The sequence below is a fragment of the Lynx canadensis genome, chromosome A2 (genome assembly GCF_007474595.2).
Source record: "Lynx canadensis isolate LIC74 chromosome A2, mLynCan4.pri.v2, whole genome shotgun sequence".
Classification (NCBI taxonomy): domain Eukaryota; kingdom Metazoa; phylum Chordata; class Mammalia; order Carnivora; family Felidae; genus Lynx; species Lynx canadensis.
The window spans coordinates 148772453-148799112 of NC_044304.2; the positions used below are offsets into that span (position 1 = coordinate 148772453).

The 26660-nt window shown below is 40.1% G+C and overlaps 1 protein-coding gene across 2 annotated transcripts in view; it reads left to right on the top strand.

Annotated features, from left to right (window-relative positions):
* The window catches only part of EXOC4 (exocyst complex component 4), a 754543-nt gene that overhangs the window by 40578 nt on the left and 687305 nt on the right, over nt 1-26660 (top strand). For both annotated transcript variants that reach the window (XM_030308464.1, XM_030308465.1), the window contains exons 4-5: nt 11642-11826; nt 22983-23092. In XM_030308464.1, the coding sequence (XP_030164324.1) occupies nt 11642-11826; nt 22983-23092 (295 nt within the window). The remainder of the gene's footprint in view (nt 1-11641; nt 11827-22982; nt 23093-26660) is intronic.

Genomic DNA, 26660 nt, shown 5'->3' on the forward strand with positions numbered 1-26660 from the left:
GCATTTGGGACCCCTTCAATCCTTCAAACGCCTACATCTGGTCTTTTCAGAAAGGTTTAGGAAGAGCTGAAAATAAAGGTATTAAACAAGAAATCTTGGTAGTTGTCTAAAATTAAATGAGTAGGCCTAATGTGGCAGCTTTATTTTTTTCCTGGAGAGTAAAAGCACAGGGCTTGTAAACAATTATTTGTGTTCGTGTCCAATGCCCTTTTTTATTTATGTTTGTTTTTGAAGGCTAGGGTAGCACACTGTTTGAAAAGCACCAGGTTATTGTATTAGCTTTCCTTCCCTTTTACTTTGTTCTTTTGTCTGCTTTTCTTTGCCTCTTTTATTTTAAAGCAAATAGAAATTTTGTTATATTACACTAAACCTCATAAGGTTCAGCAGTTTTCAGTTGACTCGCCTGGCTGTAGGGCAGTGATTCCCAAACTCTGCACATTAGGGACCTTCTTGAAGAAATCTAAAGCCCAGGTCACACCTTACGCTGATGACATTGAAGTCTCTGATGGTGGTACACTACCTTCAGTAATTTGACATTCTTCAGGTGATTCCATTGTACAGATAAATGTGGAACTGTAGATCTAGGGTATATATACCCTGTGCCACTTAACAGAGTAAAACTAGTTGTCTTTGATGTCTTTTGATACCAGTTTTGAGGGGTTAGAAACCAAGTACGAGTAAAACCTTGGACTGTGAGTTACTTGTTCTGTGAGTGTACTGCAAGATGAGCAAACATTTCTAATAAATTTTAACTTGATCAATGAGTGATGTCTTGCAGTATGAGTCGTACGTGATGCTGAATGTCACATGATCACAACTGAGCCAGTGGTTCTTGAAATCCTCTTTGATATAAAAGTGCTTTGGATTATAAGCATGTTTCCAGAAGGAATTGTGCTCACAAACCAAGGTTTTACTGTATTTGCACAAGACAGACTTCGCACAGTGATTGGTACATTTTTGTAGAAATACTGTAGTGTGGAGTTGCTTTGTTGCCATCCTCTGTTGCAGGTTTTGGGTAGGGCTGACAAGTATTTGGCCCTTACTCTGATTTTATAGCCTGATTATTTGGTCAGTAGGAATGGTGTTGAGTGGTTAAATTAGATGCTCTCCAGGTTTGGGTGGACTTGAACTCTTCAGGGCTGCCTTCTTGGTGCTCTGCCTGCTGCTTTCTTCCTGTGGTTTCTTATTGGAATTGCACTGGGATTTCATGGGTTGAAATTGGGGCACAGATTTACTCACTGACGAGTGGTGGCTAGGTACATCATGGTGTAGTGCAAACAGAATGGGTTTGGAAGCCAGACGTTCTTAATTCTAGTCCTGACTCAACAACTCCCTAGTTCTGCGAGCTTAGACAAATCACTCTCTCTCTCTGTTATGTAGTATTCTCTTCTCTAGAGTGGATCTACAAATACCCTATCTAGATTGTAGACAGGCTGTGAGAATAAAGGTGAAATTGGTAAGGTTACAGTGCTTTGTAAAATATAAGGCAATAGACAAATTTAAGAAGGTGTAAGTAGCGTCATCATCACTATGACAAAGTGCCAGGTTAAGAGAAAAGCGGTCATCTATCATCTGGGACTTGTTTATACCGAGAAGCCTTTCTCTCTCTCCTGGTGCTACCATCACTAATGCATTAATCAGATCACCTGTGTGCACGTGCCCTTTTATATACTTTCGCCCCGTATGAGGAATAAACTAAGGCAGGAATAATACACGAGGCCTTTGCTGACCTCCTCTGTCATATTCCGGGTTTCAGCCTCACATATGGACTTCCTCAAACAGGTTTCTGTTTGGTCATTGTGTGGCCAGATGGGGACCCTGTATATGTATAAGTAGCTGCAGGTGACCACGCGTGTTGGTGGGAGCCCTCTGTCTCAACTTGACGATGACTGGGGAAGGTGGATCAGTAGCTTTTGCTTGGCTCGACCAGAGAGGAGCTTGCTGAAGTATGTTTTCTCTGTGATTTATCCCAGTAGTAATTACTTGTCGTTCCTAGCTCTTCCTCTCACATTCCTTTGTGGGATTTTAACAGTTGATGTTAGTAAAGAATTGTGTAAGTGCTGGGCATTTCTAACGGATTGGGAATTTGTCTTGATTGAAGTGTGAGCCTGACGTGACTCTCAGAGACCTCCTTTGCCAACTCCTACGATAATTGTTCTGTAACTTGTTCTTGTCCCAGAATAACAAACAGGATGACAGAAGTAAGTGGCTTTGGGACCCTTGTCAAATGAGGATGTCTTTCCTAGTGGTCTCTTCCCTTGGATTTTGGAGTAGAAACCTAGGATTTAGTGCTGTCTTTATGGAGCACTGATGGGAACTGAGAATTGGAGGGACCATTAGATTAGGCACAAAGAAGGATTTTTTTTTTAAAGTTTGTGTATTTATTTTGAGAGAGAGAGAGAGACAGACAGACAGACAGACAGACAGACAGACTGAGCAGGGGAGGGGCAGAGAGGGAGACAGAGAATCCCAAGCAGGCTTTGTGCTGTCAGCACAGAGCCTGATGTGGGGCTTGAACTCAAAAACTTTGAGATCATAACCTGAGCCGAAACCAAGAGTCAGCTGCTTAACCATCTGAGCGACCCAGGCTCCCCATTGGGGGTGTGTGTGTGTGTGTGTGTGTGTGTGTGTGTGTGTGCGCGCGCGCGCGCGCGCGCGTGCAATCTTGCCCATAAGCAATTGACATTTTAACTTTCACTTAAGGTGTTAGGTATGTTTAATTTCATCAGGAAAGTAATTATGAACTGATCTGTTGTAAGTTGATTTAGAACAAATAAGGCTCCAAATTTGGCATTATGTATTAGAAGCCCTAAATATGTGCATTACTTTGGACTTGGAATTCTACTTCTAGAATGTTAAGAGTTAAGCATTTTAATTATGTGATAAAAAATCTATACAAGGATAATTATCACAGAAAGATTTGTGAAAGTAAAAGAATATAGCAACTACTTTGTATGGGGAAGTGGTTTAAATCATTAAATCAGTACTTCTACATTTGGGGAATATTCATTTTATGGAGTAGTATGAATGCTAAAAATATATTTGGTAACGGGCAGATGTTCCCAATGTATTGCCAAATGGAAAAAGCCTATTTAAAAATAATAATACTTTTTCAAAACTTTGTATGGAAATCATTTGGAAGGAATCAGATTAAAACATATTTCACCTGAGTAGTGAAATGTGGACCATCTTTTTCCTTTGGGATTTTGTGTTTTTTGAGTTTTCTTGATCATGTATTTTTATAATTGGGAATTAAAAATAAAGGTTAAGAAAAATACATTCCTGGGCCTTAGGCCTCACTTTTTTTTTTTTTCCTTAATCTGTGAAATTGGGGTAGGACTCCAGTCCTGACAGCCTTTAAATGTCTCTTGTAATAGAAAACTCAACATTTCATTTCTCAGATACTGTCATTCTTTTAGACTTGGGCTTATGGAATATCTTAGATCTGAACACCCCTACTTGACAAGAGGAAAAAACCCCCAAAGATTTCTGCTTAAATTATGGGAATTATTTGTGGTAGAAGGCCCTGATGTTTAAGAAAAAACGAAAACCAAGAAGTTGGGGGGATCCCCAAAGAAGACTTAAGAAAGAGCTTAGTCAAATGGTATGCTTTTAAACCAAGTCTATGTGTCACAGCAGTGGTAGGATGAGCTCTTTGTTAAAATCAGAAGTCACATTTGATCTCTTGTGAGTTTTGTTTTCTAAGATAGTTGTGAAGATAGTTTAAAGAAGAAATTCACAAGTAAATGGGCTTTTCTTTGACAGCACTTTATCTTACAGGCCCCCCTCCGCTCATTCACTTATCAATAACTTCATCTCATTTGCTGTATCCTGTAAATTCCATTAGCTCCCCGGCAGTCTATTGCATTAAGCCTTTACTACCTAATATCACCTCATTTACATTGACACATGCTTGACCTCAGCCCTTCTCCTCTCTTTGCTAATGCACCAACAAGCACTGATATCTCTCTGGAGCATTATCATTTGGCTGTTAGCACAACTAATAACAGCCCTTCATTTGAACTGATGAAGGTTTATTAAATAAAAACATGTAATAACCCTAGCAGTAATGAAAGCAGAATGGAAGTAGACAGCATCCTGTTTTTAATGGTGTGAGAGCATGCTGAGTCTGCATTATAGGTATCGGGTTTCTGGAGGGAGAAGGGGCACCTGAATGGGGCTGATCAATATTCTGTTCACAGATGACTTTAAGAATGGGCATTTTTGATTGCCTGATTGGATCACTGGGTTGGCTGCAGGCTGAGGACTTAGGGTGGAAAAAAGTGTTCATGCTCCAGGCGCTTGGCCTTGCTCCTGTGATGCAGCTTTCTTGGGAAGTGTGTCTTAAGTTCCAACTGTCAATAGCTCGGGGGCCTGCAGGCTGTGGCAAAGCGGAACCCTAGGGAGCCAAATCTTCTCCAGTAAAGCTGGGATCGGGGATTCTGTTTTTCCTATAGATCCCCGAAGACTCCTCTAAGCCTTGCAGGCATTCCCTTATTCTGCTTTCTATGCCCCTTACCCTGCCTCCCGACTTCCCTCCCCCGCTCCCCTAACCATTTTTGTATGAAGAGCAGTCTAAGCCATCTTCTACATATGTCCCCTGTGGTGGCTGCTGTCACGTTTTAAACACAAGCCGAGTGGAGGTTGTTACTAAGTTTATATTTAACAGGATTTTGATCAGCAAAATCCTTTGGGGGTCACATGTTTGTGGTTTTATGTCGCACACATATATAATATTCTGCTAGTTGAAATTTTCCTAGGTTCTCTGCTGCAGTTAACCCTATAGAACACAGGTTCTATCAAGGCCACAGTGTTCTACAAACAGCACTGCGATGTCCTAGATGCACCAAAGCTTTCAGATCTCCTAAAACTGTTGGATTAAATCATATGAAACAGCCAATACTGGATCATTTTTGACTTGTAAGAAACAGTTTCCTAAGGTTCCGATTTCAAACTAATACATGAAAAAGACTGCGATTTTGTTTGGGGGAGGGGCTTAAAGCTGTGTGTTGTTGTTGTTTTTGTTGTTGTTTTGGTTTTTGGGTTTTTAAAATTTCTGTCGGATAACCAAACTACTGCTTTGGGCACTGTGGTATATAGCAAAATGACAATGTTTGGTAAGTGATTGATCTGGAGTTCTTGGTGATAAACATTTTCCTGATTGTGTAAAGGTGGGTTTGGCTCATTCTGCGTCCAGAGGAATACTTCTTATGCCCATCTAGGACTCCTTGAGCCCTCTATGTGGATACTTCTGGGTATAGGGCTGTCTTGAGGAGCAGGGCTGAAGCCACCAGAGGTTGCCTTCTAGCAGCTCAGGGGCCCAGGTGGCAGCTGGCCAGTGGCCTGGGCACTAAGTAAATGTCAGATTCCAAGGCCTGCTTCTTTTGTTGTTCATAGCCGAGGTTTTTTGGTGTTCTTAGTTGAGTCTGTTCAACAGGTTTAACTCGTGGTGGTATAGGAAGGGAGAGGGTATCCATTCTCTGGAATAGCCTAATTTCATATCTAAAAAGATACGCTTCTGTAAGTTGAGCCAAGGCAACATTTGCAGAATGGTTATGTCTTACTCGAAAAGTACTTCCTTAAGGGAGGCATACAGACCTATTGAAAAGTGATAAAACATTTTGGAACCATTTAATTATGAGAGTCCTGAAGGAAATACTTGTTTTAGGCTCAACAGTGGCAACACATTTGCTTTCTTTAGGGAACATTATTGCCAAAACAAGCATTTTCCTTAGCTGACAGGTGGTTTAGTTAGATGGCTACTAATGTCAGTTGCCATTGTGTCTCTCCTCTCCCCCAACTGAAATAATAATATAAAAATGATAAGAAACCAGTCTTTCTTCGGTGAAGCCAACTGAATGTTGAGAATGGCCAACTTTCCTCCAAAACATTTCAAGTGGTTCATATTAAAGCACAAAACTAGATCTTTTTACCTAATCAACTTGAGTGAGGCTAGCAGAAGATGAACACTTAACTATGAGATAAGAACTTCCTACTTTAAACTAGAAGGAAATTGAAGGGTACCTGGGTGGCTCTGTCGATTAAGCATCCGACTTCGGCTCAGGTTATGATCTCGTGGTTCATGAGTTCGAGCTCTGCGTTGGGCTTTGTGCCGACAGCTCAGAGCCTGCTTCGGATTCTGTGTCTTCCTCTCTCTCTACTCCTCCCCCCACTTGTGCTGTCTCCCTCTCTCTCTCTCTCTCTCTCTCTCTCTCAAAAATAAATAAACATTAAAAAAATAAACTAGAAGGAAATTGAGAAATAGACATTTGGGAAAGAAAATTTAAGGGCTCTGTAGTTCGTAATTACAAAGATGGCTTTTGTTGTAAACTTATCTCTCAACTCACGGTAAACTTTTTTGAAATACCAGACAATTCTTGATTGTGTACATTTTAAATGTAACTGTTGCATACTTACTGAGTTATGGAAACAGTTTTTGGGATTTCTTTGTTCTTCAGTGCATAGGTTTCTAATAGCAAAACATGCCGTCCTGTTCAGTATCACGTATGAAAACATTTGGTGAATGCTTGCTTATTTTCATAATCCTAAAGGAAATATTTTTCTTCCTTTTTTTTTTTTTTAAGTTTATTTTGAGAGAGAGCACGTGCATGCAAGTGGGGGCAGAGCAGAGAGAGAGGGAGACAGAATCCCAAGCAGGTTCCGCACTGTCCGTATAGAGCCTGACACCAGGCTTGATCTCATGAACGGTGAGATCATGACCTGAACCGAAATTGAGAGTCAGACACTTAACCAACTGAGCCACACAGGTGCCCCCCCCCCCCTTTTTTTAAGTTTATCCTAAAGGAAATATTTTTCAACTCCAAAGCAGAGTTCTGTTATCAAAGCCATTTCCAACTGTGGTGAGTAGAACACTAATGTTCTTTTGGGTAATAATAGATGTTGTATGAAAAAATTCCCTCAACCCTCCAATTTTATTTCTGAAAATATGTGTAAGAAAACTTCCAAATACATTTAATTGGCTCATTATATGGCCATCTACCCTTAAGAAATGGTGTGGCCTGTCTGAGATTTCTAGAGGGTCATCTAGACATCATTTGGGGTATGAATGCATGTTATTCCATCTGTGAGTAGAGGTATAGACAGCATTTACTAGTGAACTGTTGTCCTGAATGCTGTCTATTTGATTTTTCATCTGGTATGTCTTGTTTGGTAAGAATATATATTTATTTGATGTTGTATGTCACATTTAAGAACCCAATTTCAATAATTTCTCATAGTAACTCACCTGTGAGACCGTTTTGTTGCTACTTTAATCCAACCTCATCTCTTGAATTCTTGTTAATGGTTCATTAGTGTTATTTAAAAAGTGCTCTGTAGGGGCGCCTGGGTGGCTCAGTCGATTAAGCAGCCGACTTCGGTTCAGGTCATGATCTCACGGTCTGTGAGTTCGAGCCCCGCATCGGGCTCTGTGCTGACAGCTCAGAGCCTGGAGCCTACTTCAGATTCTGTGTCTCCCTCTCTCTCTGACCCTTCCTCGTTCATGCTCTGTCAATCTCTGTCTCAAAAATAAATAAACATTAAATAAAAAAAAGTGCTCTGTAGACATTAAATTTGGGAAACAGTGAAATGATTCATAAAATGACCACATTAAAAAAAACCCAAACTCTTTAGTTGTGTTTTTACCAGTAGTTATGCATATCTAAACGTGGATGTATATTTAATATATATATTTTTTAAGATTTTATCTTTAATCTCTGGACCCAATGTGGGGCTTGAACTTACAACCCTGAGATCAAGAGTTGCATGCTGTACCAATTGAACCAGTCAGGCACCCCAAAGATATTTAATGATTTCTAATAAAGCCTGAATGTTAGTAAATGCCTGGAAACCAGGTTTCCCCCATCCCCCATACAGCAGAATTGACCATCAGTGATGTTTGGATGGATTGGCTGTTTTCTGCCTCACCAAGTTTTGCTTATGTATAAATGTTATGCTACAAGCTTCTTGAAACCAGGTAAGATAAATGTCAGGTTTCTATAAACTGATGTTCTAGAGATCACATGTTGCACTGATAACTATTTTCTTAAAATCCGTTTTAGTACCACTCGGTAAGGTTAGAGTGGGGGAAGACAGTGCCCTTGCCTAGCTTTCATAATTATAGCTTTTAATAAGTGAAGGCCAGGAAATTGGAGCACTGTATTTTCATATAAAAATAAGCGTGCTGTCTTCCCTGTGGTATGGTTTTCAAATCTTTGAAATTGTAAAATTACTCTTGATTATATATATATAAATTGTACTTGTATTTTGGGTCAAGAAGACATATTCAGAAAATTTGTCATCCAAATGCTTGTAATGGAAACGACACTTTACTGAAAACAGTAGCATTAGCACATGTTAGTAACACCCCATGAGATTTCTTTAACCACAGAATAAATAGATTCTGTTAAAAATCTCATGTCTAATTCCAGTGAGCACTCAGTATGTGCCAGGCACTGTGTTAAGTGCTTTACTTATATTAAAAAAACGAAAACAAAAACAAACTTCAATTAAGTAGCTTTGAAAGTTGACATTATCCTATAATTTTGTTTTGGGAACATGAACTGTTTGGGTTAAAAATCTTCATGCAAATTCCTACAAACAAATTGAGTGTGGATGTGCAGTGGGTGGTTTTTAAGCTTAAATATCTCAGCTGGATTTAATTACCTTAAGGGATAAGGCTACATGATGGGCCAGTGGCTTACCAAATTATTTTTCATTTTCTGGATCTCGATGTCACTAAAGGTTAATGCATCCTCTTTTCTCTGTTACAGACCCGAGTTAAAATCCATTTTAGAGCATAAGTGTAAATGAATTTGTTGTTGTTTTTCCTCCTTGGGGACACAGTGGTCATTTTGCGAAGCTGCTTTTCCATTTGGAATTGTTGGCAGCTCGCATGAGGCCCAGGGGCTCTTGTCACGGGGGCAGTTATGGGTCAGCATGAAAATGAACTGGCAGGCTTCCGGGGGCAGAGCTGGCTCAGGGCTTGCCACTTTTTCATTCCTTCCTTCTTGCTTGGTTAACTTAAGGAGACTTACTTGCTACTGACATTTGATTGTATAGCACATCACAAAACAAGTGCTGTGTTTGTGGGTAAGCCGTTGCATTTTCCTCCCCCACCTCAGGCCAGTTTGTATTTGGCGGCTCCCAGACTTTCTGTATTCGCTGCCCACGTGCTCCTCAGTGACGTTGTGCACTGGTGTAGGTCTGTGATCAGCACTTTTGATCATTGATACGTTTCATGGCTTTCGTTATCTATTGCTTTTATTTAAACGCCTTACTTTTTAGGAGCATGTTTATCTCCCTAATTACATCCACTCTTTGTACCTTGAAGTATTACCAGTTATTGCCTTTCTCTGTACCTTTTAGGGATATTTACAAGTATAACCTAAGCAGGGAAGAGTCATAGCATAGGAATCCCTTTGGGGAGCTGGGTAGGGCTCTTCTCCCTCTGAGTTCAGCTTGTAGTCCTCTCTTTTCTATTACTACTCCTACTACACTACTACTTCTATTATTATTATTTTGTTTTGTTTTGTTTTATTTTATTTTTACTCAATATAGTGTATTGTCAAGTTAGCTAACATACAGTGTATACTGTGTGCTCTTGGTTTCGGGAGTAGATTCCCGTGATTCATTGCTTACATACAACACCCAGTGCTCATCCCAACAAGTGCCCTCCTCAGTGCCCATCACCCATTTTCCTTACCCCCCAGCGGCCTACCCCCATCAACCCTCAGTTTGTTCTCTGTATTTAAGAGTCCTTTATTTTCCCTCCCTCTGTTTGAAACTATTTTTTCCCTTTTCCTTATAATTATTTTCTTCTTTGTGTTTCTCTCTTGCTTTTATTTTTCTCCTAAGGAATAGTAAGAATATATTCTTCAGCTTGTTATTTTCTTTAAAAAATCTAGATCTTGGGGTGCCTGGGTTGCTTGGTAGGTTAAGTGTGCGAATTTGGCTCAGGTCATGATCTTGTGGTTCTTGAGTTCAAGCCCCACGTCGGGCTCTGTGCTGACAGGTTGGAGCCTGGAGCCTGCTTGGGATTCTGTGTCTCCCTCTCCCTCTGCTCCTCCGCTTGCGATCTCTCTCTCTCTTTTTCTCTTTCTCAAAAGTAAATAAACATTAAAAAGATTTTTAAAAATCTAGATCTATATGGAAAGACAAATATAATCTTACATCCGTGGATAAATGGGATCATATGAAACATACTTTATTTCCCCCCCTTTACAGTTACTACTGTGGTTTCAAAGTGAGTTGTTCCACACTCCCCGAGGCCCTCATCTTCATTTGTTGGAGGTATTCCTATTCCATTTTTATTCATCCAATCTTTTCTGTCTTAAAATCTCCCAAATTGCACGTCACACCAGGAGCGTTTCCTTCTCTGTAGTTTATCTTCTCTTCACCGTTCATATCCCATTTCTTCTGTCGAACTGGATCAGGTCAAGGAGAGGTGATGACTGTTATTTTCTGCTCGTAGCTTTCATGTCAAAAATGCATTTACCTCTGTGTATGTGTGTACGAGGAAGAGCGAGCAAGAGCCTGTCTGTATGTAGGCACACATGTAGACTTAGGCTAACCAAGCTCTGCCTCATGATCACAGTGAGAATTATTTAAACATTCATGTAGTGTGCTTTTCTTATGTTTTATTTTTATATTTTAAACATTTATTTATTTTTGAGACAGAGACGGAGCATGAACAGGGAAGGGTCAGAGAGAGAGGGAGACACAGAATCTGAAACAGGCTCCAGGCTCTGAGCTGTCAGCACAGAGCCTGGCGCAGGGCTCGAACTCACAGACCGTGAGATCATGACCTGAGCCTAAGTCGGCCGCCTAACCGACTGAGCCACCCAGGTGCCCCTCATGTAGTGTGCTTTTATTTAGTCTTAGTCTTAAAAAGCTAAATGTGATTAAAAGTTGATTTCAGTCATTAGTATGTGGACTTCTTGTGAGGAAATGAATGACATCATGTGGTCGGGGAGGCCATCACACTTGTGTCTGTTAACAGGCAGTGTGTGTGGGAATGAATGATACATACAGCTCTATGGCGCTTTAGATGCCTTTATGTTTATCTTTTTTTTTTTTTTAGTGAAAAATTTTCCTCTATTCTTTTTTTATTTTAATTTATCGTCAAATTGGCTTACATACAACACCCAGTGCTCATGCCAACAAGTGCCCTCCTTACTGCCCATCACCCACTTTCCCCTCTCCCCCACCTCCCCATCAGTTTGTTCTCTGTATTTAAGAGTCTCTCGTGGTTTGCCTCCCTCCCTCTCTGTTTGTAACTGTTTATTTTCCCCTTCCCCTCCCCCATGGCCTTCTGTTAACTTTCTCAGGATCCACATATGAGTGGAAACATGATATCTGTCCTTCTCCGACCGACTTATTTCACTCAGCATGATACCTCCCAGTTCCATCCACGTTGCTGCAAATGTTTATCTTTAACAAGATTGTTTCCTTCACTATTTCTCTTAGATGGTGCACCTTCAAAGGCACAACTAGGCCTAACCACGTTATACTCTTCAAAGTCTGATGTATGCTGGTAGGGTTCATATAAATTCTCTTTTTCTTTTAGAAATAGTCTCTTGTGTTTCTAATATTGGTAGGTTTTGTAGTTGTCCCACTTAATCATTTTTTATTCTCTCTTCAGGTGTCAGCAGTGGAGTCTTTGGAGGGCCCCCTGCTCCAGGTGGAAGGACTGAGCGACCTCAGGCTGGAGCTTCACAGCAAGAAGATGAACCTCCACTTGGTTCTCATAGATGAACTGCACCGGCACCTGTACATCAAATCCACCAGCCGAGTTGTGCAGCGTAACAAGGAGAAAGGGAGAGTGAGGTTGGTTAAAGAGCCTCTTCGCTACAGTGCCTTGTGGCAGTGGAGAAGTTCAAGGACCATTATTTGTTTCCCAGAAGACTGTTGTACTTGATTTGCTTCTTGGTTTTGCTTCTTACTTTTCAACATACTGTCCCTGAAACTATAAGATGGCTTTGTAATAGCAAATACTCCATGTTCTGAAAGGCTGTCATCCCAAGTTTCTTCCTTCCTTCATTGCACACTTATTATGACCTTTTTATGTAAAGATGGATAAGAAACATGTACTGTGGGCCTGTGTGTGTACTGGATCAGAGATATTCTGATATATCTCACAAGGGAGAGAAAAAGATCCTTAAGTTATACAGTACAGCTGGCCTAATTAAGAAATATGTGTGTGGACTGAAGTTATAAGATTCTTTGTTACTTAGGGGTCATGTTCAGCTGTAGACAGTCTTCTTTCTGGAATAGTTCAGGGGAGCTTCAGAGAGAACACTTTTCTTTTATCCCTGGGCTTGATCGTAGCATAGTCCTGTACTTAAGGGCCTGGGTGTGGACTCAAGAAATTCACTGGGTTAGTTTAGACCTGGTAGGAAGTAAGACCAGGTCTTAAGACAGTTAAGACAGTAGACTACTGACGTTATTAACATGTACCAGATAGCTGTGCATGTCGTAGTCCTTCCAACGTTCCTTGAAAATAGCTCTCAGATCTCAGAGGGCAGTTGAGCTGTACCTGTCGAAATACATGTGCTCGTACTTTTTCATCCAGCTACAGACAAGAGGAGCACTGGAAGCAGTGCATGCTGGGAAGGAAGCCTTTGAAGTCCTATCCTCTTCAGACAAAAATTGCCAACTTTGTGTGTGATGCTTCAATTTAGTCCAAGACCCTGACAGAAAGAGAAGTTTCTATCTCGTTTCCGCAGATGGGCACTAGAAAATCTTCTGCCAGGCACACAAATTGAGCTGAGGGTTATGTACCCGAGAAGTAACTTCAACACTGTGTCTGAATAGAATGTTAGTTCCTTAGTGGAAAGTAGTGTTGGGTGGGGGCGGTGTTAAGGCAATTCCTTCCACAGTGTGTGGTGGTAAATAGAAGGTATGAATAGATTCCTTCCCATGTAAGGATTAAAAAAAAATCCAAAAATACCCTGGGTTCTGTGAAAGTATTCTATAACATAAGGGAGAATAAGCATTACCTTGAAGTCTCAGAGAAGAGCATTTATTTGAAATAAGTTTATAAATCAAAACAGGAAAATTTAAGATGCTTAAGCTGGAGTTTTCCAAAGGATACAGGATGATGTGATAGATGAGATTATTCAAAATTACTACTCCTTCCTCCAGTGTAGTGAGAGAGGTATATTTCCTGTTCTTTGATTTTTTGTGATTTTTTTTTTGGGTGGGGTGGGGTGGGGTCTTGCCTTTGCTTATTGTTAAGCATGTGCCACAAAGAGGGGCTCGAAATGGGCTTGCGGCAGGGAACATGCCCTCTTGTGTCTTTGCTGTTGCCGGGATGGCATCAGGCCCAGAGGAGGATGAGAGCTCTGTGGAACTGAGCTAAGATCACCTGGGCTGCCTAGCCTGGATTAGTCAACCACCAAAATATGTGCTTATTGTTGAATGTGCTTATTCTGTGGCTGTATGCAGCAAGCATATAGCTTCTGTGAGAGGGTAATGGAGAGCTGTAAGAATGGAATTGGTAGAGATGCAGAAAGAATGAACTAAACATGAACAAAATATAAGAACAAATGAGACAAAGTAGGGAAATTCAATCTTTGTTTCAAGCACTGGGGAGAAGACTTGAAGCAGTGATAAGGAGGGAAAAGTTTCCTCATCATACAGAGGATAAAGACAGGATGATAAAAGAAAGATAGTGGATACGAAAGTTGGAGAATAGTGATTTTAGTTACTCTGTAGAACAACACTAACATGATAGTGTTTTGGGCTGAATTGTGTCCCCCCCCCCACCCTAAAATTTAGGTCTTCAAGACCTAACTGCAAGTACCTCAGACTGTGACTAGTTTGGAGATAGGGTCCTTTAAGAGGTAAATAAGTTAAATGAGGCCATTAGGGTGGGCCCTACTCCGGTATGACTGTTGTCTATTTAAGAAGAAATTTGGATACAGACTCACCCAGAGGGAAGATCCTGTGAAGATCTCGTGCTGAGATACCCTCTACGAGGCAAGGAGAGAGTCGTCAGAAGAAACCAAGTCCCAACTTCTTGATCTCGACTTCCTGCCTCCAGAACTGTAAGAAAATGCATTTCTGTTGGTTAGGCCGCCCAGTCTGGGGTACCTTATCGTGGCGGCCCTAGCAAACGGATACAGGGAGAAACAGATAATAATTACAATGTAAATAAAGAAGCCTACTTAAACAGGAGAAAAGAACCCAAAAAGACCTTGGTCTGAAAATCAAAAGGATTTAAGATGAGATTAATGAAAAATCTTGTTCTTAGATATGATCAGGAGATATTTATGAATTGTAAAAAAATTCTGTGAGGACTAGGAAGAAAAATTGTCTCCTGTGACAGAGTTATTTGCCCACCTGATATCCATTTGGCCCTTCTTCATTTTTCATGACAACCCTTATTTTGTTCCTGGCAGCTCACAGGCTGTATTTCCCATCCTCCCACATAGCTAAAGGTGGTTCGGGAGACTTCTGCTTGCAAGCTTTTGAATCAGGGCTCCTAGGAAGGTTCTCTAAAGGTGCCAGCCAAACTGGTACACTCACTATCTTACCCTTCCCTTGCCTTCCTTTACTTCTCGTCAAGGACGTGGATTGGTGCCATCAAGCTGTCGTGGATACTAGGTGACCTTGAGGATGGAAGGACATCCTGAACCCCGTAATAGCATGGATCCTCCTTTATAGTCTGAATGGGTTACATCTTTCATATGAGAGGGAGGAAAATTTTTTTATTGTGCTCAGGCCACTGCTGCTTTGAGTCTTCTGTTTTTTGTTTTTTTAATGTTTGTTTATTTTTGAGAGAGCGACAGAGTGCGAGTGGGCGAGGGGCAGAGAGAGAGGCAGACACAGAATCTGAAGCAGGCTCCAGGCACTGAGCTTTCAGCAAAGAGTCCGACGCGGGGCTCGAACCCATGAACCGTGAGATCATGCCCTGAGCTGAAGTCGGATGCTTAACTGACTGAGCCACCCAGGTGCCCCAATGAGTTTTCTGTTTTATACGGTTGAACCTAGGCCTGGTAAAGAGGAGCAAAGATCAGGATCACCAGGATTTGCTGAACACAGAATACCAGAAGATAGCAGAACAGAGTCTTACAAAGTGTTGAATAGGGAAGAATGGGGACCAAAGGTTTCTATACCCAGCCAAGTGGACACTGTTAAGCATGGGCAGCAGCAAGATGTTCTCATATATAAAGTAACAACAAAAAGAACTAGTATGCAAAGATGAACTCTAAGATACAAACCACAATCAGCAACTTGACAACATTAAAGTTGTAGTGGTTTGAAACTACTGTAAGGACCACACACCATTAAATATGTAAATGTGCATATAAAAAACTGACAAATACATTTTTATAAGATCAAAAATATAAGCTGAAGCTATATTTGAAAAAGGTCTATGTGGTAAAAGAATACTCTATAATAAACAGGAATTATATCCCTATCTTATGTTAGAGACTGGGAAATTTGGACAGTCAGGAGATAAAAAGGAGTGGTGAATTCTTGTGTAAGATAAGTCAGAAGTTGTTTTGGATTTGAATAATTGGAGAAAATGTTTAATTTAATTTTGTGTTTATTAACCTAGATATGTATATTTAAAGATGTCTTTTTTTAATTTTTAAAATTTTTTTAAATGTTTATTATTATTATTATTTTTTAATGTTTTTATTTAGTTTTGAAGGAGAGAGAGACCGAGCGTGAGCAGGGGAGGAGCAGAGAGAGAAGGAGACATAGAATTTGAAGCAGGCTCCAGGCTCTGAGCTGTCACCACAGAGCCCGATGCGGGGCTCGAACTCACAAACTGTGAGATCATGACCTGAGCCGAAGTCGGACGCTTAGTCGACTGAACCACCCAGGCGCCCCATTAAATGTTTATTTTTGAGAGTGAGAGAAAAGAGGCCGTGTTAGCAAGGGAGGGCCAGAAAGAGAAGGAGACAGAATCCCAAGCAGGCTCCAGGCTCTGAACTGTCAGCACAGAGCCCGATGCAAAGCTTGAACTCACAAACCATGAGGTCATGAGGTGAAGTAGGATGCTTAACCGACTGAGCCACCTAGGCATCCCAAGATTTTTTTTTTTTTTTTTAATGTTTATATATTTATTTTGGGAGAGAGAGCGCGTGAGAGAGGAGAGAAAGAATCCCAAGCAATCTTGGTGCTGTCGGCACAGAGCCCGACAGAGGCCTCAATCCCATGAACCGCGAGATCATGACCTGAGCTGAAATCAAGAGTCGGACATCCAACCGACTGAACCACCCAGGCGCCCCTACAGATTTCTATATGGAAAATCACTAGAGGGGAAGCAAATAAAATATTCTCTAGTGCAAGGATGATTTATTAGCTAATATTCTAGATTGCAAGTAGCAGAAATCCTGATAACTCAAACAAGGAAGGGAATTAAGTGGAAAGTGGTAAGGCGGTAGGTCATAGAGCCGAAGGGAAGGAAGGCTGTGCTATCAGGCTCTAACACCCAGGAGGGACCAGGAGAGATGAAGCAGCTGAGCGCACCCCGTCGACAAACCCAGGGAAGGGGCTGGTTGGGTTGTTGTCTTTGTCACCATGCCTGCAGCTGCTGGAGTTTGTATTCTTGTGCCAGTGTTCTGTAAGTGTCCCTGCATCTGTCTTTATCTCCTCAGGATTTGAAGTCCTGGGTAGAAGCATCCAGTTTGTTGAGCCTGAGACATGTCTGGCCTCCTTCAGCTGGTACAGTAGGAAGTTGGGCCCTCTTTCTTTTTTGCATTGACCTAGACAGTCGAGAGTCTTTCCAAATACAAAGACTGTTCTAACTGCTGGTATCCAGAAACAAACACATAAACACCCAACAACAAATTTCTACTCTCACAGAAAACAACAAAAAAAAATCACCCGAAGGCACATACATATTTTTAAAAATTTTTTGTTTAACGTTTATTTATTTTTGAGAGACAGACACAGAGCACAAGAAGGGGAGGGGCAGAGAGAGAAAGAAGGAGACAGAATCTGAAGCAGGCTCCAGGCTCTGAGCTGTCAGCACAGAGCCCGATGAGGGGCTTGAACTCACGAACTTTGAGATCGTGATCTGAGCCGAAGTCAGATGCTTAACCAACTGAGCCACCCAGGCACCTGGGCACATACGTATTTTTGAAGTAGAAATAGACAACTAGTAGGTGTAATAAAAGGAAGTTACATGGCTCCATGGAAAAAATAATAAAAATGGTATTTGGAGGATATGAAACAAGACCTAAATAAATCGAGAGAACTTCCACATTCTTAACTCAAAGATGTCAGTTCCAGTTAAATCCCAGTTGGGTTTTTTGAAATTGTCAGATCTGTAGTTCACATAGAAGGATAAGTGAATAAGAACTATTTAAAATATTGAAGGGCAGTATTAAGGGAGGCTTTTCTTATCTAATATTAAAATGTATTATCAAACTAATGAAAACAGTGCAGGTATGCAAATAGAAAATCAGATTGGGGAGGCACCTGCATGGCTCAGTCAGGTAAGCGTCCGACTTCAGCTCAGGTCATGGTGTCATGGTCCGTGGGTTCAAGCCTTGCCTTGGGTTGTGTGCTGACAGCTTGGAGCCTGGAGCTGCTTCAGATTCTGTGCCTCCCTCTCTCTCTGCCCCTCCCACAGTCACTCTCTATCTCTCAAAAATGAGTAAATGTTAAAAAAAAAAAAAAAAAAAGAAATCAGATTGGTATAACAAAATAGAATTTAGAAACAGATGCAGGATATATGGAACTTTAATATTTTTTAACAATAATTCAAGTAAGTAGAGGGAATGATGGCTGCTTAGAAATTAGTGTTGAGACATTTGGCTAAAGAAAAATAAATTTAGATGCCTACTTGTTATTATATGTGAAAAATTCTAACTCAGTTTAAAAATCACATGCTAAAACTTTACTAGCATTAGAAAAAATTAAGAGAATGTATGTGGAGGAGGCTTTCTTGGCCCATATCCTACAAAATAGTACCATATCATGAAAATATATGTAAAAGGATATTCATTGGAATGTTGTTGGTAAGAACAACAACAAAAAAATACAGTTTAGATGTTCATCAAGAGGCATATAGTGAAATGAATTATGGCGTACCCATGCCATGTAATTCTTAAATAAACGAGAAAGATCTCTGTGCAGATAGGGAAAGATTTCTAAGATACATTATTGGGTCTAAAAAAAGCCAATTGAAAAACAGTGTGTACAGGATGAACCTATTTGTGTAAGAATTGAGAGAATATATATTTAAATATGTATCCTTTATATGTAGACATAAATGTATGTTTCTATAAAGAAAATTCCTGGAAGGATAATACTGACACTGATAAAAGGAATTAGCTATGAGAAGTGGAAATGGTAGATAGGAAATAGGAAATAAGGACTTAGTTCATATCCTCAGGACTGTGAGTGTATCCATCATGAGCATGTATTATTACTTCAGTAGTAATATAATTATTGATGATGCCTCTGAAGATTACTTTTAATGAAATAGCAAAATGTTTGCTGCTGAAACGAAAAACCAGGATCTAAAATTCTATATAGGATGATCCAAATAATGTTGAAAAAGAGCATGTGTACGTTTTTGTATGTATGAGTGTGTGTATATGTAGGGGGGTAGGGATGGATGGACAGATAGACTCTTTGCTGTCAGCTGTTTTAGAAAGTGCTACAGTATAATTAGATTATTTTTTAATATATATTTAAAAAACCTATAATACCTTCATAAACTGATAAGCAATAAAGAGTTATTTTTTAAGTTAATCCATTTACTTTCTGCATCCTGGCTTAATACTTGATTTGACCTTGTTTCCTTGGATGCTCTCTCGCTCATACAGAGCCCCATGGATTTCAGCCCCATGGATTTTGGTGTCCATATTTGTCTGTGGGGGCATAAGGAAAGTGCTGGACCCTGTTGTGTTATTTGTTTCCTATTTTGTCTGCTAATTTTTTTTCTTTTTTTGTCTGCTTTCTTTTTTATCTTTCAGTTCTTTTTCTCTTCTTTTTCCCTCTGCCTACATTTTAGTTTCACTTTTTTTGTACTACATGGCTTCACTCTTGATCTATCATTTGAGACCATTACTGTTTTTGACTTTTATACCCTCTGAATCATTCATTATTCTTTCTGTATGTTCAGGCCGATCTTAGAACGACAGAGAATTACTTTGCCAGCCATTCCCCTGTTTCATTATTCAGTTACATTTTCTGACTAAGGGCATATTATCGTGGACAGCAATTTCTCAGCTCAGTTTGACTTAACAAACTTTTACGAACCCTTGCTCCTTGCCGGGTACTGTGCCAGGCGTTGGGGTTATAGAGGCAAACCTAGTCATTACTAGATTTACAACTTAAAGTTCGGCTCACCTCTGTCAAGTTGTAGTTTGACACTAAAATCAGCCATAGGAGCCGCCCCTGTGAAGTTCGGCCGTAGTTAGACAATACTGTTAAGTGAAGGAGTGGAAGGAAATTCTAATTAAAAAGCAAATGTTTAATAAGTTTTTGGGTCTTCTAATCCTTCTTAAAAAAAAAAAAAAAAAACGCCACAAAACCCAAACTTTTCATGGTGTATTAAAGTCAAGCACATATAAATAGGTCCTTACTAGATGGATGGTTAACGGCCAGAAAGTCCTTAGGGTTACGGTGGTAGGGAATGTTTTTGGTAGAGTTTGCTTTATAGTTTTCCTGTTTGCCACCAGGTGGTTAGTCAATGGCAAACCCCATTCAATCACAACATGCAGTTAGTAATTGTGAGGGTATTGTCTTATGCCGGAAAGGATTTTGTGTATGTCAGCTGTCTTTGACAGCTCAGCCATGAATGATTCTAAATATATTTAAAATAAAAATTTGTAGGGGACGCCTGGGTGACTCAGTCTGTTGAGCGTCCGACTTCGGCTCAGGTCATGATCTCACAGTTGATGAGTTCGAGCTCCACGTCGGCCTCTGTGCTGACAGAGCCTGCTTCGGATTCTGTGTCTCCCTCTCAGTGCCCCACACCCGCTCTCTGTCTGTCTGTCTGTCTGTCTGTCTCTCTCTCTCTCTCTCTCTGTGTCTCTGTCTCTCTGTCTGAAAGGTAAACATAAAAAAATTTGTAGTAATATATGTATAAAAAGAAAAATAGCTTCTGATGTTTCTTTCAAAATAAAGCAGTTCAGAGCATTCATATGAATTACAAAATTGATAAGAACAATCTAATTTTGATTTTATTTTTTGTTTTCAAAAATACTTCCTTAGAGATATTCCGAACTCTTTGGAGGTACTAATACTTGCTCAACTTTATTTCTTCTGAAATGGAAACAGAGGCCGTGTTCTATAATAGCACCTCCTTTCTGTGGTGCTTCATGACTCTAGTTACTTGAATGAGTGGGTGTACTCGTTTCTCTCGAACTCTTGAGACTAAGTCCTTTCATAAAGGAACAAGAGAAAAACCAAAAGTCATTTCCAGAGTTACTTGCCTTTGGGTTAGTGTTCACAAAGGAGAAAATTGAAGCCCAGGGGAAAATTTTAGAGAGACGAGTCTATGAAAATAGTTTTGCAGTCCATTGACTTTCTAAAAATGTATTGATGGAGTTTGAGAGTCCTTTTGGCTCTCATAATAAAGTCAGTAGGTTATGTTTTCCAGAGTTAAAATGGCATGCCACTTATTACCCTGTTTTTAACTGAAAACATATTTTTGGGTTAAAATTGAGAAAATAATTGTAGGTTTTAGTCTGGAGTGAAGCTCGTGCCCATATGTGTCTGTAGAAGGGTGTATTATACTCACATATAGACACATCACTGCACACAAGTAGGTACTAACTTTACCGCCTCATGTATCCCAGGTATACACCTGAACTTTCCTGTTAATTGATACCTTCATTTATCAATGCTCTAAAAATAACTTGTCCATTTTTGTTATGGAAATATTTATGAAATGTATTATATATTTTTCCTATCATTTAGAATTGGAATGGACTTTTTCTTAATACCGGGTAGCAGCACTGTAAACATTGGTGTTTACACATCCTGTATCCAGGGGAGGGAGGCGTATGGAGCTAGGTTTGCAATTGTGAGTAAATCCGGGCAAGAGGATGAGGTGACGTAATTGAGGGAGAAACTGAGACGAGAGCAGTAGTTGGTATGTAAAAGATGACTGGATAAATCTATGCTCTAATTGATTTTATAAACAGACAAATTACTGTCACCAATCACTAGGTTTGAAGGCTCTGTTTCTTAGGATAGTTGAGGTAAACAGGAAATTAATAGCTTTATATTGGAGGAAAAGGTTTATAGGAACCATGTCCATTTACTTCCAGGTAAATGTTATCTTTGTTACTTTTATATCTTACATTTGAGGTTTGACGTTAGTGTGCAAGCAGTTCCAGCAGCTGGAAATGGGCTAAGTTTGGTTTCGCTCGTATGGTGTTCGTACTTGCATCCTTGGCACTGAACCCTGTGCCCAGCACTTAGATGCGGAAGACTTGTTTGAGTCAATGGTTCCTTCTTCCCCTGTAGTCAGTGAGAAGGGAGAACTTAGTAACTGTCACTTATCCACAAGGCCTGGGACAACAGCTCACATGTTATTAGCACTTGATAAAAATAATACCTGAAATGATGATTTTGCCCTTTAATGTAAAGTTTGTTTTTCAGCGTTTTCTGAAAGAACGTGCATACATTTATTAGATTAAAAATACACACATACTAAAATACCTAGTACTTAGGACCCAAAAGGAGTGATGAGAGGGAGATAGGGATATGTCACTGTGGGTTGGGGGGGGTGCAGATGTTAAAAAAGCATGCGACTTTCTGTCCCATTTGGAGAAAGCTTTCCTTAAGGTGTGGTCTTGTCCCCACGCCCTGGCTCTGCCTGCCCTCTGTTTACAACCACTGTGAGGGTCACTTCCATGGTTAGCCAGGTTGCCACTGCTACTACTGATATTGTTTATGGGACTGGAGAGAGGTGAGAATTGTGGCTTTGACCTGTCTACCCTTGGAACTTGGAGAAGCTTTCCTGTTGTAGATGCAGAATGTTAGATGATTCAGTTTATTCCTTCCTTCCTCCCTCCCTCCCTCCCTCCCTCCCTCCCTCCTTCCTTCCTTCCTTCCTTCCTTCCTTCCTTCCTTCCTTCCTTCCTTCCTTCCTTCCTTCCTTCCTTCCTTTTTTAAGTTTATTATTATTTCTTTAGTGATCTGCACACTCATTGTGGGACTTGAACTTACGACTCTGAGATCAAGAGTTGCGTGGTCTTCTGAATGAGCCATCCAGGTGCACCATAGATGGTTCAGTTTCTTGAGAGTAGAACACAGGTGTTACTTGCCTTGAAATTGCCTACTTCTTTCACTTCACAGATGGCTATAAGTGGGAATTAACTTGAAAATTTAATTGTTTTTTATAGTCTTTGTGTCATTTAAAATTAATGTGTTTATTTTGGAGATGCTTAAAGTTAATCATTAAGATGAGGTGTTAGGCCTTTTTGGAAAAGGTGAAATGGGTAATCAGATACTGAATTAAGCTGTTTGAGTTCCTTAAATCATCTTTTATTGTCGTGATTCTCAATTTGATGAAATTTATGAACCTCTTTTAAAGAAAGCTGAATGTAGTGAACTCCCAGAATATATCAAAAACTCCAGCTGGAAAACACAGGTTCAACAAAGCTTAACTACTTAAACCTTTGTTCAGTTATCATGAAATGGTGACATTGGATCTTCCTTTGCTGATAAATTAATTTTAACACAGAAACAACAAAGGGTGCTGATATTGCATGGCATAATTTGGTTGTAAGGTATTCATCCAGATGATCCAGAATATATTTACGCTAATGTTTTTAAACCTAGCAGTGAAGTAAGACAATAAAAAATTGAATACTTAGAACCCTTAGAATATATCTTTAACCCCCTTTCTCTAGCAATCACCACTGGAAATACTCTTGGGAGACCTTTGAAGTCACAGTGGAGATAGAGGGCTCATGACAAAAAGAAAGGGCTAAGCGATGGGCATGTAGTTGGTTTTGGAGAAAGTGGAAACTAACTACTCTACCTTTCCCTTTTAGCTCCCTTATAAAAGATGCTTCTCCCGTTCCTCTGATTGATGTTACCAACCTTCCTACTCCTCGAAAATTCCTCGATGCCTCTCAGTTTTCTACTCCTGGAAGCTCAAGTGGTAAGCTTTTAATTCTTTAGCCACTTAGCCTCTTTTCATAATACTACAGTGAGGCAAAGACCTGGGGAAGTCTGGGGAGTCAGGGGTGGGAGGTCCTGGGGTGAGTGCCTTGGAGCCTCTGATGAGCTCTTTGCCACCCTCAGAGGGAATAAGGAAATGATTGGTTGGGCCTGTTGCATTATCAGCTTTGAAAACTGGCAGCTGAATCTGGCCTGACTCCTGAATCCAGATGTAGTTATGCTTTATTTGACGAGCACGGTTTGTTTTTCTGAAGTTGAATTTGAATGCTTTTTGATGCATTGTCTTTTTTTTTTCCTTCTTTTTTATAACCTCTATTGTTTGTGTTAGCTTTTACCCAGCTGCTGCACCTGTTACATTGCCTGTCTGGTTCTTGAGAGCTTCTGAGTGTGTGATCTATATCCTGTGTGTCCTCTATACTGATTCCTTGTACCTTCCCGTGGCCTCTCCACTTCCATACGTGCTTGCATGTGGGTGTGCACACACACTCATACATATAATGCACTTCGAGGTCATAGCTGCAAACTAACCATGTTTCTTCTTGGGCTACCTACTATTCTGTTGAGTAAGACAAAGGAGGGCCATTTTAGCCTATATTTAAAGTTGCTTTGAATTTAATGCAGATTTAGGGGAATTCTGGGATGGCTCAGACCTGCTCCGTTGGAGGGTTCAGCTTAGCTTGGCTCAGATTGCCTCTGGGTCTCTGCAAAGAGCTGTTCAACTATTGCATTTCTGGATCGAGGCGAAGGAGATGGGGTGTTTTTGAGAGATGTCCCACAGGTGCCTTCTTGTCACAGCTAAAGTCCTCAATACGTTTCAAGGAATGAGTAATGTTGGTTATCGTAGGCTTTGCAGGTATAAATCAGTTCTTACTATTTCTTTAGTCCTGTAGAGCTTGAAATAATGAAAAGGTAGAAAGGTAGAAAAATAATTTGGATTCAGTCAATACATTTTGTGTAACTAATTGAAAGTGTTTCTTTTGAGAGCCTGACTATATATTGTTGTTGCTGGAACGTATTTAATTACCTTTTAAAATATCATTTAATTAAGTTTTAGGGTTATTTAGGCTTGGAATCTTGAGGTTTATTGCTTTTACTGTAGGAAAAGTGTAGAAATTATTTTATAATAGATTTTACTGTTAGTCTACTTAATGATTTTTTTTTAAACCCCAACACTTATTTTTATTATGACACTTTACAAGGTTTGTGCTCAAGCCTCTTCCTGGAGCTAAGAAGTTTTGTTTTCTTCCTCTGTCTGTTGTAGTGTTGCCGTTCTCTGAGTTTTGACACTGCTTTGAGCTGTTGTAGAATGTAGAATTATGAAACACAATATATATTTATACTTTTGATTTGGATTTTTCCCTCTACCTGGAGGAGACATTATCAGTTGTTATATTTTCTTATGTTTATAATGTGAATTATCATTGCTTAGCCTGGTTATATCCATTTAAGTAAATGTTGCCGAGTCAACGGTCATGTAACAAAAATTTTAATTGTTTATGAAGAAATGATAGGGCAGGCATTTTGCAAATGAAAAGCACTGTGTAAATATCAAGTAAGTTGAAAACATGCCAATTATGGCAAATTTAAGTAGAAACTAATTTTGCTCCATCTATTATTTTTAACAAGACAGCTCTTTGACGGGCACTTTTTCTGTCAGGTCCTGTAGTTAGCGTTTCTCACTTAGTGGAGTTCGTGGTGACACTTTGACTTCGGCAGTCTGTTCTTCATTATTGGGGGCCACGCTTGAAGAGCCGGATGTTGTCTGAGTGGAGCTGGGACCGTCATGGAGACTGCTTGTACATAAGCTACAAACCTTTCTTTTTACAAAGGCTCGTTTCTTTGACCGGTTAGGACTTTTGATCTCATCATTTTTCTGTGGGTGACCGAAAGAGAAGGTGGTCGAAATATTACTGGTGGAGATGTATACTAGTAGTAGTTAAGACACGTTTAGGGCCTACTTGTATGCAAAATGGTATGTTGAGTGCTTCATGTGAATTAGCTCAGTCCTTTAATAGTCTTTCTAGGTAGGTACTGTTATAATGGCTCCATTTTATAGCTGAGAAGAACTGAGGCATTGGGGGGAGTTAATAAGTGGCTTAAGTTGACATAGCTGACAAGTAGTAGAGCTGTGATTTCAAGTGAGGAGCTGGATTCCGGAATACGCTCTTCTAACCAGTGCGTTTCCTGCCAGAGAGGTAGGTATGCTCTGGGCATTAATTTTCCCTTGTTACCCCAACAGATGACCACGACCATCTTACGGTTTTGTAGCTTAGAAGCCCAGTATGGGTCTCCCTGGGCTGTGTTACTTCTGGAGGCCCTCTGGGAGGCCCTCTTCCTCACCTTTCCCAGCTCCTAGAGGCGGCTGCTTTCCCAGACTTGTTGACCTCTTCCTCTCTCTTCCAAACCAGAGACAGTGTGTTCACCTACTTCTTGGGTCACATCTCTTTGACCTACCCTTCTGCCTCTTCCTCCCTCTTTTAAGGACTTGTGTGATAGATTGATTCCACCTGGATAATTCTGGCTGCTCTCCCTAGCTCAGGGTCCTTAGCCTTAGTCACATCTACGAAGTCACCTTTGCCATGTAATGCATTCACAGATTCTGGGAATTAGGGCACGGATAGCCTTTGGGAACAACTGCTCTGCTTACCATACTCTGTACTGCTTGTTTTCACTTGAGTCGCCTTGAGGAGCCAATATGTAAAATTTTGACTTTCTTGAAATTATGTGTGAAGTCTTTTTTTAAATCACTGCAGTCCTAGTCTTTAGGACTATATTAATCTGGGTCACATTATTCAAGGGGGTTGTATAAATGAAGAAGATGCAAATTATGTAGAGAACTGCACAGAATGTTGCTAAGTACATATAAAAGTATGAGGCTGATGAAATACACTATAAATAAAGGGCAGGTATTTTCTTATTCTTAGTGAACAGTAAGTCCTGCGAGTCTATTTGCAAAGTGCCCTGCAAGTCAGTCCTGGAAGGAATAGTCATTTTCAGCAGGGAATTTAACATGGGATTTTAAAATTGCCTTCTCAGCTTGTGAAATAGTGGGATTGAGGGTGTGATCCACTAGAACTGACATCTTTATAGAGGAAGTTCCAGTAGGGAATCCCTGGATAGAACAGATCTCTCGTTGAGGTGCTATAAATCAGGGTTGGAGGTGATTCCTAAGGACTTTCAGATTATTATTAATTAAACAAGAATTTTGATTGTTTGCAAATGAGTCATTTTTCAAGTGTCTTATTTAGAGGCAGAGATGTGAGTGACTTATGTGAGATTTTCTAATGGTTTACATGTTATGGTTTGCAAAACATGTTGCATCATGCAACTGATGCAGCAGTCCCCTGAGGTAGTTAGGGCAGGTACTGTTGTCATTATCATGATGATTCTTTTCATATCTATCCTTTTTCAGTCTAGTAAATACTTAAGTTATAAGTAAATACTTAAGGTATCAATATAAACTAATATGGAGTGATTTCCAGGATATATTATAAAGTGAAAATAGCCAAGTATTAAGAGAGTATCTGAAGTAAAATTTCTCTTCCTGG